Source organism: Acomys russatus, chromosome 20, assembly GCF_903995435.1.
Source record: "Acomys russatus chromosome 20, mAcoRus1.1, whole genome shotgun sequence".
In the NCBI taxonomy this organism is placed as follows: Eukaryota; Metazoa; Chordata; class Mammalia; order Rodentia; family Muridae; genus Acomys; species Acomys russatus.
Window position 1 is genome coordinate 47,137,542 of NC_067156.1, and position 11,802 is coordinate 47,149,343.

General features: G+C 45.4%; 1 protein-coding gene across 1 annotated transcript; it reads left to right on the plus strand.

Annotated features, from left to right (window-relative positions):
• The first annotated feature begins 252 nt into the window (after positions 1-252).
• Positions 253-11,321, plus strand: Rbm22 (RNA binding motif protein 22). Its single transcript, XM_051163321.1, has 11 exons — positions 253-405; positions 779-832; positions 3,505-3,534; positions 4,121-4,253; positions 5,376-5,476; positions 6,236-6,408; positions 7,013-7,213; positions 8,234-8,398; positions 9,830-9,918; positions 10,085-10,216; positions 11,104-11,321. Exons 1-11 carry the CDS (start codon positions 352-354, stop codon positions 11,232-11,234), a joined length of 1,263 nt encoding a protein of 420 aa, XP_051019278.1. The 5' UTR covers positions 253-351; the 3' UTR covers positions 11,235-11,321.
• Positions 11,322-11,802: the final 481 nt, after the last annotated feature.

Sequence of the window (11,802 nt, forward strand, 5' to 3'; positions counted from 1 at the left end):
ATCCGTTGCCTTCTACAGTAAACTTACTAGACGTTCTGCATTTTTGTGTGCTAAATATGACAAGGGAAGAGCTACGGGGAACATGAGAGCCGCAAGCATCAGCGCCTAACCGCGACTATTCGCGTTCCGATTCCAGTCCGACCCGGGTGCGCTCCCGGTTCCTTTATTCTTCCGTAGCGTGGACGCACGCAAGGTAGCTGGGCGGAACCGCCGCGCTCTGACGCGAGGCCACGCCCCACGGCCGCCCGGGGCGCGCAGATAAGACGTAGCGAGGCGCCGGCCCGAGGCCTGTCGGGATTGTGGCAGTCGGTCTGCCGAATCGGAAGCCGGAGCCACCGCGGGACTCCCGATATGGCGACCTCTCTGGGTTCCAACACCTACAACAGGCAGAACTGGGAGGACGCGGTGAGTGCGCGCCGGAGGAGGACGCGGGGGCGACGAGGCCGGGCGGGATGGGGAGGCCATACCCCGGGCTGCTCCGGGATCGGCCAGAACCGAGCTGCGGCCTAGCTCGGTGGGGCAGCCGGAGGAGAGTGAGCCCTCGTGCGGCGGATCAGGCTCCCGGGACCAGCGGTGTCCAGCCGGCGACTCCACACTTTACAGATGCTTTTCTTTTTTTTCTGCCTGCCGGAAGTGCAGACAGCGCCCCTTCCGCGCCGCGGCCAGTGCGGGATCTGGGGCTCCTGCCAGCCTTGCACCCTTCCCCGCCCTAGGAGAGTAACTGAGGGAACAGGATCTTTGGGGTGATCTTCAACCAGATTTCCCATTTTCTCTCCAGGACTTCCCTATTCTGTGTCAGACGTGTCTTGGAGAAAACCCTTATATACGAATGGTGAGTGCTTTCCTGTGCAGCGGGAGTTAACTACCTTATAATGTGGTCCTTGCACCCTGATTGGAAAGTTTCTCTGAGCCGTTAGAAGAATTGATGCTTCGTATTTCTAACCCAAAGCGTAGGACAACTTGCAAAGTACTGCCATGCCTACTTCCTGTCCTAGACACTGGGCAACGTAGGAGCTATAACGTAACAGCTGATATTTGTTGAGCATCTAACCTGTAAAGTAGGTCTGTTGGTGGGGGAATGTATCTTTAAGTAGCACTTACTTACTGGCTCCCAATCATGTACCTTTTAGCCCCTGCACCTAATAGTCTCTCTCGCTTAAGGTATACTGTGTGCTTTCCAAAAGGTAAAATAGCGACAGTGAACATGGGTTATAAATTGTGATCAGCCTCGGAAATACTGACTATACGAAAAACAGAACGTTGGATACATACTGTGCATCAGCGCAGGAGAGTCCAGAGCAGTTAGCTTCTGTGCAAACTATAAAAAGGCATGGCTTAGCTATCCTACTTGATTTGGAGACCGGGAATCCTTTAGAAATTTTAGATTTTCACACCAAAAGAATTTAATATCCAAAAAAATAAAAATAAATAAAGAATTTAATATCCAACCCATCAGTTAACACATATATTATGAGCCAGGGGATGGTGACCCACACCTTTAATCCCAGCACTCTGGCAGCTGAGGCAGGTGGATATCTGTGAGTTCGAGACCAGCCTCGTCTACAGAGTGAGGTCTAGGGCAGCCAGTGCCACACAGAGAAATCCTGTTTTGAAGAAAAAAGATATATATATAAAGATTAAATTGCCTGTCCACTTTCTAATGTAAAAATCATAGTTCTTATGTTAACATTAAATTTTTTATTTGTGGACATAATTGGTTGTAAAAACAAAGATTCCTAAACCAGCCATGAGTGATGATGCTTGCCTTTCTTTAGTCCCAGCCTTTAGGCAAGTAGATCTCTGTGAGTTCAAGGCATTCTGGTCTGTAGATCAAGTTCCAGGGCTATGGAGTGAGACTTGGCTTTTCCCTAAGCACATAGATACAGTTCTTCCCCACTGTCTCCTCTGTACCAGTGACCTAGAGGACGACAGTAAAGAAACGCTGCCAGCTGTATTTCAGGACGTTGGAAAGCCATCTCCGGACTTGGTTTTCCCAGACCAACCATCAGGTTGGTGGCCAGCCTCACCAAGCGCAAAAAGTCTATCAGTAAGATGTTGGATTGAGGTTTAAACCAATTTCCTCACGGATTAGTCAAAAGAAACATGTGCTGGAGGTTGTGGAAGCTTTCACATGGAAGACAAAGTAGCCCTTGAAATAACCATTTTCCAGAACAGATTTGTTTTTTTAATTAAGTGTTTTAGGTTAGTGTACAAAGTAACAGTTTTCATTTTGTCAGTTTTTGTACATATGTGCTTTGTTTTCAGGTAGTCCCTCTTCCACTGCCCTCTCCCTTTCTCCCTGCTCCTTTTTGGCTTGTTTTCTTATTTTCCCCAGTTTATTCTTATTCCTTCTCCTCCTCCTCTTCTTCTGCTTTTTCTTCTTCTTCTTCTTCTTCTTCTTCTTAGTCTCCTTCCTTCCTTCTTCCTCTCCTCTTCCGCCTCCTCTTCTGCTTCATATTTTCTTATTATTCTCCTACCTCTCTTCTTCTTCCTCCTCCTCCTTCTCTTCCTCTTCCTTTGGTTTCTCTGTGTAGACCTGGCTGTCCTGCAATCACTCTCTATACGAGGCTGGCCACAAATTCACAAAGATCTGCCTGCCTCTGCCTCCCAAGTGCTGAGATTATAGGATGTGCCATTGTGCCTGGCTTACCGTCCTCTTCCTCCTTTTCCTCCTCTTCCTTCTTCTTATAAAACCTGTTTTACTATCCCACCACACACACATTCGTCCTTCCTTCCCACCCAGGATCTCTTTTCTAGGTTCATGATCTACACGCATGCATGCATAATTTGAAATCTAGGTTCCACGTGTAGGAAAGAAACATATGGCATTTCCATTAGGAATTTTAGTTCTTGAGAGCCAGAAGTAAATCTAAGAGCTATAGCTCTGGGAAGACACTTACTTAGTATTAGGTCCATGTAATCTTAAGAGAGTCTGACCTTGTTGGAATATGTCTGCCTTATTTTCATTTCTCTTGCTGTAGTAAAATACACTGACAAAAACAACTTAGGAAAACGGGGGTTTATTTGGCTTACAGTTCATGGACACGCTCCATCATTGTGGGGCAGCCAGGGAAATAGGAACTTGATCCCATCCAAGTCAAGAGCACAGAAGGAATGTGTGTGCTTGCTAGGGCTGCACTCTGGCAATGGTACAGCCCATGAACAGGCTGGAGCTTCCCACATCACCTAAAGAACCCAAGATAATCCCACCGACATGCCCACGGGCTGATGTGGTTGAGACAGTCCTTCCTCGAGACTCTTCCTTGGTGATGCAAGGTTATGTCAAGTTAGCAATTGGACCTAACCCTCACAGTACCCTTACTGTGCCCACAACAAAAAGGTGATTTTAGTTTGGTTTGATTATCTTTATTTACAATGCCAGAGATCTCCAGACACATAATATGTTTTGTATCTGGGGGCAGCGCGCAGACACCTATGTTGATTTCGTTTGTCCGCCTGTCTGCTGGTTTTCTCTGCTGTAATTCCAGTTCTTTTCTATTTCAGACCAAAGAAAAATATGGAAAAGAATGCAAAGTAAGTTTGTCTATTAATTAAGAAGTAACTATTTCGTTTCTCTTAACCCCTTTCTTGCCTTTATTCTAACAAACTGGCTTTGAGCTTACTAAGTTTTGAGGTCCTTACTCAAAGTCCATGCTCACAGCTTTCATATATCATTGATATATTCAGTGACTGACAACTAGTATGGGAAATAAGAAAATGATCTTCTAATGTAGATTCACAAGCCAGTGTCTAAATCTGCACCAAACGTGCTTTTGTGTGCTGCATGTTGTATGACTGCTACAAAGGAGCATTGCCCCTGTGGCTGTCACCATGTACTCAAAGAACTAATAGTTGCTGCTTCTCTTTCCTTGTTCCCACCAAAATGATAGAGTCACATTTTAATGTTGTTTACCTCTGGGTAGAAGGATTTTGACCTTCTGAATATTTATTTCTCTACTGTGTGAGCTTTTTAACTGCTACAAGAGAGAAAGTAGATGGAATTGAGGGTTAGCTGACATATAGAATAGGTGTTTGCTAAGGTCAACTCTCCATATTTATTAAGTCTGGACTGATCCAGGTCAGGCCCATTAACAGGCTGTGTCTCTTAATATGTGTTCAGATCTGTGCCAGGCCATTCACAGTGTTTCGCTGGTGCCCTGGGGTTCGCATGCGTTTCAAGAAGACTGAAGTATGCCAAACCTGCAGTAAATTGAAGAACGTTTGTCAGACTTGCCTGTTAGACCTAGAATATGGTATGTTCGCCACATTCACTCGCTCTGAAAGTATGCAGGTGCCCTAAACAACAGACCAGCCCACTGCCTCCCATTTCTCCCCCGTCTCTGTTTCTGATCCCACGTTAGAGTGTCTACTGTGATCTGCTTTCCCCAAGAATAAAGTCATCATTAGGCTGCTCTGGAGTCCTCCAGAGTAATAGTAGGAGCTTTGGGCGCAACTGGAAAGAAATCAGAACTGGCCTACACCTCCATCTCTATAGCCAGTTGGAATAAAAGGCATTGCTCCCATGATAGGCTTTTTGTTGTTTTTTGTTTTGGTTTGGTTTTGACCTGGACCTTTTTCTTGATCTAAAACTTTTTTCCTACTATTTGAAAACACCTGCTCCTGTGCGGTTTTTGTTTGTTTGCTTGTTTGTTTGTTTGTTTGTTTTTTAATGTAAATGATGTTTTCCTTTTGGAAAAAGTAATCTACCAGCAAGGGAAAGTGAGGCAGTTCTGGCTATGTGTCATTTAATACCATTCATATGTTTGCCAGGAGCACTCAGGCCTAGAATACAGTGACCTAAACATATCTGGCTATCCCTGGGACTTCAAGACCAATCTAACAATAAACCATTGTGTTATATGAATTTTAAGTAAATTGTGTTAAAGCTAGATATATTATTAACTTAATTTGGCAGTAGCTGAAATCTATTCTTTGAAATGATTTTCTGAAACATTCACTTCACCAAATTCCATGATAGCACAGCAATTTGGACAATTTCTTAGGGTGCTCTATAGCAATTGTTAGCCCGGTGGTGCTCAGCAGTTTGATTTAAAATATTGTAAATAGTCACCAAGTAGATCGATGATCTTTTTATTTTAAAGTCTTGTTTTTGTCTTTAATTATATGTATATGTGGGGGTGGGATACACATGTGCGTGCAGGGCAAGGTCTAGAAAACGACCCTCTGAAGCTGTGTGTCTATAGGGAACTGCACTCTGGTCCTCTGCAAGAACAGTGTATGTTCTTAATCACTCGGCCAGTGCTCAACCTCAGCCAGTAGGAAAGAGCAGGGATGGTGTTTAGTTGATAAGTACTTATTCGGTATGATTATGTCGTCAGATCTGAGGTTCTTATTCTTCCATTTCTTTGTGCCAGGCCTACCCATCCAGGTTCGTGACGCAGGATTGTCATTTAAAGATGACATGCCAAAATCAGATGTCAACAAGGAATATTACACACAAAATATGGAAAGAGAAGTATGTTTTTTATTTTTATTAAAATCTAATTCTATCACTTCCTCTCTCCAACCCCTCCTGTATCTTCACCCTCCAGCCCCTCCCACACCCATTGATGTCTTCTTTTTCTGTGGTTATTATTGTTTGTGTGTGAGTGAGTGCAGCCTACTGAGTTCACCTAATGTGGCTTGTATGTATATGATTTCAAGGCTGACCACTTTGTACTGGATAACCAGTTGTGGGGCTCATCCCCAGGAGAGAGATTAATTCTCTCCCAGGAGTCACTAGTTGCCTGTAGCTCTTTGTCTAGGGGTGGGGCCCATGAGATTTCCCATTTTGAATTAATAGATTTATTGTTCAGTCCTGTCTTTGTTTAGGCAACTGTATTGTTGAGATAGCATGGGTGTAGCTTCCCTGTCTTTCCCCCACCCGTTTGGTTTTTTTGAGACAGGGTTTCTCTGATTAGTCCTGGCTGTCCCAGACTGGATTCATAAACCAGAGTGGCCTCAAACTCAGAGATACCCACCTGCCTCTGCCTCCCAAGAGCTGAGATTAAAGGCCACTACCACACCCGGCATTTCCCTGTGGTTTCTAGGAAACACAGTCTCACATCTGACTTCCTGATGCTCTGGCCACTTTCTTGATGCCATCGTTCAGGAGGGATAGATTGTGAACATGTTGTCCTGGGAATTGAATCCAGGCCCTTGTGATTGATGCAGTTTTGTATTTGTTAACAATCCTAATGAACTGACAGCCTATAAAGTTGTCCTCTTCGTGCAGATTTCTAACTCTGATGGAACACGACCAGTTGGCATGCTGGGGAAAGCTACATCCACCAGTGACATGCTGCTCAAATTGGCCCGGACCACCCCATACTACAAAAGGAATCGGCCCCACATCTGTTCGTTCTGGGTGAAAGGGGAGTGTAAGAGAGGAGAGGAGTGCCCGTACAGGTGAGAGCTGAGTCTCACGTCTGCATTAGCTTTCAGACTGCTGAGCAGTGGGCGACTCCACCTTAAACCCGTGCTCTAGCATCTGAAGTGCTGTGGCCTGTTTGCATGCAGAGCATTGCCTGGCTAAAGCGTGCTTTCCACTTACCACTAAGTCATATAATGTGCATGCTGACCATGGCGTTTCTAAGGTAATTTAGTGTCCTCATTTAGATGGTTTGAGAATAGCAAAACATAGCTGAAGTCAAAACAAGACCTGTCTCCTAGGGCTACTTCTCTCTCAGCCAGAACTGCCAAGCATCGGAGTTAGGGCTCCAGCTAATTGTTAACTGTAACACACCCTGACCTCAAATATATGCCCCTTTTCTGAGGTGAAGCTCATAGCTTTAGTCAGATTCTGTTCCAGAAGTTTCAGTGAATTACTTAGAACATTAGGCTTATGTGGTATAGTACTCCCTTGGTGTTTTGCTCTACTCAGTAACAGTGTATTTGTATGGATGTGGTTTCTAGTGAAAGGCATTCAAGGGACTTTATTATGTAGTGACTGTAGAGTGGTCATTTTCCCCTTTGTTTCACTTTTCATACATTTTCCATTTGTGACTCTCAGACATGAGAAGCCTACCGATCCAGATGACCCCCTTGCTGATCAGAATATAAAAGACCGGTACTATGGAATTAATGACCCTGTAGCGGACAAGCTTCTAAAGCGAGCTTCCACCATGCCTCGTCTAGACCCACCAGAGGACAAGACCATCACCACGCTGTATGTGGGTGGTCTGGGAGACACCATTACTGAAACAGATCTCAGGTTTGTGAGCATCATTCAGAATTCTTTTTGCTTTTAACCTCTTAGAATAAATAGTTTACAGAAAACACCACCAAGTATGATATTTCTAAATAAAGTTCATTTTTCTTTAGCCAGTCTATCATTGATATGAATAATGATTCAAAGTTTTATTTAAAATTTATTTATTATTTTATTTTATTGTTTGTTTATTTGTTTTGTTTTTCGAGACAAAGTTTCTCTGTGTAGCTAGCCCTGGCTGTCCTGGACTCACTTTGACTTTGTAAGCCAGGCTGGCCTTCTTTATTTACTTACTTATTTATTTTTGGTTGTCATGTTGCTTAGGAAAACTGGAGATCTTCCCCTCTCTCTGATACTAGGATCTATGCACAGGCCACCGCACCTGGCTTTCTTCTTCTACTTTCTTCTTTTCAGTTTTAAGCATTTTAAATTTCATTATTTTGTATTTATTTTTCCAGTGTAGGAACTGAACCCAGGGCCTCACATATACTAAGCAGCTGTGCTCTGCCATTGAGCCACTCAGTCCTCACCCCTTAAACATTTTTTTTTTTTTTTTTTTTTTTTTTTTTTTTTTTTTGAGACATTCTTTGGCTTGTTCTTGCTTGGGCATGATAGTATTTCCTTGGAGCCCCAGCTGAGGCAGGACAATCGCTTGCACCCATAAGTTCAAAACTAACCTGTATAAGATAGCAAGGCTCAATCTCAAATGAAAATGGTCTTGGTTCGTAGTTTGCCAATAGTTTATACTAGGGGTAAGAAGTTATGACTCTTAAGTAGCCAATTAATGGCCCTACTCTCCCCCACAAGGAAAATCCCGAGATACATGAGAACTTTTGCCCAATTTCCTTTTATCTCCAATAAGCAGCACCTACAGTCTGGTGCAAGGAAAACGTAAAGACAGGCTCATGTCTGTCCGGGATCCGCCGGTCTGATGGTGACTCGGGACAAGTTTAGAGTCCTCTTCTGTTTTCCCAGGCAGCATCTGGGTTGCTAACCTGTTTTCCTTTGCCTGTGTTCCTTCAGAAACCACTTCTACCAGTTTGGAGAGATCCGCACAATCACTGTTGTGCAGAGGCAGCAGTGTGCCTTTATCCAGTTTGCCACCAGGCAGGCTGCTGAGGTGGCAGCGGAGAAGTCCTTTAACAAGCTGATTGTGAATGGCCGCAGGCTCAACGTCAAGTGGGGAAGGTATGAGCAGACTCTCCTAAACTGGTTCATCTGCAACCTTTGGGTACATAGGCTTGACAGGGCCTTTAAATTAATCTTAGATCACTCTCTAGTAAGTTTTAAATGACTATTTTATGTATACGGGTGTTTCGCTTACATGTATGTCTGTGAACCATATGTGTGCCTGGTGCCAGAAGAGGGTGTTGGATACCCTGGGATTGGAGGTACAGATGCTTATGATCCACCATGTGGGTGCTGGGAATTGAACCAGTGTCCTCTGAAAGGGCACAGTGCTCTTAGCCACTGAGCTATCCCTGCAGCCTCTTCTGTAGTATTTCTTTGGGGGGGGGGGGAACGGTTGGTTTTTCAAGACAGGGTTTCTCTGTATTAGCCTTGGCTGTCCTGGAGTCGCTTTGTAGACCAGACTGGCCTCGAAGTCATAGCAATCCATCTGCCTCTGCCTCTGCCTCTTCCCCCCACGGGGATTAAAGGTGTGGACCACCACCCGGCTCTGTAGTATTTCTTAGTATTTGATTTCTATGGCTATTGGAAGCATCTTGCTTTTGAAATGTATTCAATCCTGCTCTAATAACCCATTGCTTTGAAGTTCTTAATTTTTTTACCACCCATTATAAGCCAAGCATAATGCCAGGTTGCCCAAGTTGGTTATTGAGGGTTTACAGTTCTATTAGACCTAGATTCTCACCTCAGAGGCTGAGTACTGGGGAATGGGAGAAGAGGGGAAACCAGAAGAATATCTCTTTCGAGTTTGAAATTGACTGCGTAAGAGAGAAAAAAATGCCATAAATTTTCTTTTCTTTTCCTTTTTTGGTTTTTTGAGGCAGGGTTTCTCTGTGTAGCCTTGGCTGTCCTGGAACTCACTCTGTAGACCAGGCTGGCCTTAAACTCACACAGATCCACCTGCCTCTGATACCCGAGTGCTGGGATTAAAGGCCTGCGCCACCACCTCCCAGCTGAACATGGCCTAGGTTTCAAAGGGGACTGTCCGTTTTGGAAGCGCAGAGGAGCAAGCTGCTATCACTTCCCTTGGTAGAGTGCTATGTGCTGAGCACACATGCATTTTGTCTTCTCTGGCAATGAGGGTTTGGGTTTGGGTTGTTTTCTTTTGTTTGTTTTGAGATAGGGTATCTCTGTATTGTCCTGGAACTTGATATGTAGACCAGCCTGGCCTGTTCATAGAGATCCACCTGCCTGTGCCTCAGTGCGAGGATTAAAGGCGTGCACTGCCAAGTCTCGCCAGTGACAGTAGTTTTGAACCCAGACCTTCAAAAACCTTCCCACTTAGCCTTTTTATACTTAGACGTGTGTGGGAAAAGTGTGTTTGCTAAAAAGGGAAGGAGGGATGCAACTCCATTTTACTGGGAAATGAGTTAACATTAAAGTGAGTGTGGAAGAAGGTTGGACACGGTGCCTGTGCCTGTCTGTCTCCAGATCCCAAGCAGCCAGAGGAAAAGAAAAAGAGAAGGATGGAACCACGGACTCTGGGATCAAGCTAGAGCCTGTACCTGGACTGCCTGGAGGTAGGTGCAGACTTCCTGCTGATGTCAGAAACTCAGTCAGCTGGAGTTTTTCTGTTAGAAGATACCAGGCTTTAGTCTGTCAACTGTGCAGCAAGCCCCGGATGCACGTGGTGGGAGTGTGGTGTTGATTGTCCGCACTTCTGAGTGTCTGCTATTTCCTCTCCAGCTCTGCCGCCGCCTCCTGCAGCAGAAGAGGAAGCCTCTGCCAACTACTTCAACCTGCCTCCAAGTGGTCCTCCAGCAGTGGTGAACATTGCCCTGCCCCCACCCCCTGGGATTGCCCCGCCCCCACCCCCAGGTAACTGCCTTCTTCCTTCCTGGCCCAGAGAAGTCCTTGTGAAAGTCCTGCACCTCAGGCTAGTGTGAGACAGCTAGGTCTTCTGTGTTTGCCCTGTAGAAGTCCATGGGCAAAGCTGGCAGGTGGAGAGTCCTGATTCTTTACTGTTCTCCTGGCCACCAAGGAGAGAAGAGGCAGCACTTTATAAACCTGAGTGCTGGTGTCATAGGGTAGTAGTTACCGGATGACAGCCATCTGCCACCAGCCTGCTCCTTGTGAGTTTCCTGCTAACTGATGCGCTGTTAGCTCTGCACATAGGGTGGGACTCAGTAACCACCATTCCCACTAGACCTTGCTACAGAGAGACTGCGCTGTGAACGACGTATAGTTGGTGGTGGACTTGAGTTACATCTAGCTTATAGTCTTTATTGTGTCGGTGGCCGCTAATAAGCAGTCTGAGCACTTGCACCCTGTGTGATGTCCATGGGTGTGAACAGTGTAGGAAATAGTGGGTGGCTTGTGCTCCCTTGATAGTGGCCTGCATCTTTGAAGGAAGTCTTTGCATTCTGGAATGAAGCATTGAGAAAGGAGCCTGACATCTGCTGGTTTCTTTCTGCTGACCCACACACTGACTGATTGCTGTCTGTTAGGATTTTCTGTGTTTAAAAAGTAGCAGGCAGGCAGGCAGGCAGATGGCATACTAATGGGTACGTGAGTGGAGTTTTCTGGACTGAGGGGAAAACCCAGGAATAAAGGCAGATAATCCTAAGCAGATCTTGTGCACTGACGTTTACTTAACACTATAACAGTTTTAATTTGTGTGTAGGTGGTTTAGAGCTTAGGAAGATTCAGAGGGTTGGAAGGTTGTCAAGGGAACGGCAAGCCTAATTTGTTCTCTTCCACGTCAGGTTTTGGACCACATATGTTCCACCCAATGGGACCGCCCCCTCCTTTCATGAGGGCTCCAGGACCAATCCACTACCCTTCTCAGGACCCTCAGAGAATGGGAGCTCACGCTGGGAAACACAGCAGCCCCTAGCACTGCATTACCACTCAGGGGCTCTGAGGAAGAACGGGCGCTCTAAAATCCCAGTCAATGAACCCTGGGATAAGTGTAGTTTTCCTTGCTTTGTAGTTTCCATGGTAGCTGAATGTGTTCAGATGTGGGCAGAGAACACAGCTACGCTTCCCCACATGTATTCAGAGGATCGGTGGGCCTAAACCGAGCTGCCATGAACACAGCTGCTTCCCGCTATAGCAGCACTAAGACAGCCTTCTGTCTGTTCCCTTGCCACCCTGTGGGGAACCTGCTCGTGGCTGAACCAGCATAACTAATGGAGTTACCATCCCAGTGTGTTCATTTTGGATCTTTTTGGGCGGGAGTGCTTTTGACCGGAAGACTGGCGCCTGCAGCTGGAACTAACTGGGTCTTCAGCATTCACCTGTGTGTCTTCAGCGGCTAGTCATTCGCTGCCTCTGGAAAGGAGACTCTGTTCAGTCTTAGGGTGTTGGTATTTAACTGAATTGTAGCTGGTAAGGGAAATTTAATGTTGTATTGTATTTTTTGTTTTTAAATAATTAAAACGGGTCAATTTTCCAAATGTCCT

Coding starts and splice junctions, on each gene's coding strand:
- Rbm22 (XM_051163321.1), top strand. CDS start 352: ATGGCGACCTCTCTGGGTTCCAACACCTACAACAGGCAGAACTGGGAG. Junction 406..778: donor GGCAGAACTGGGAGGACGCG/GTGAGTGCGCGC, acceptor TTTTCTCTCCAG/GACTTCCCTATTCTGTGTCA. Junction 7,214..8,233: donor ATTACTGAAACAGATCTCAG/GTTTGTGAGCAT, acceptor GTGTTCCTTCAG/AAACCACTTCTACCAGTTTG.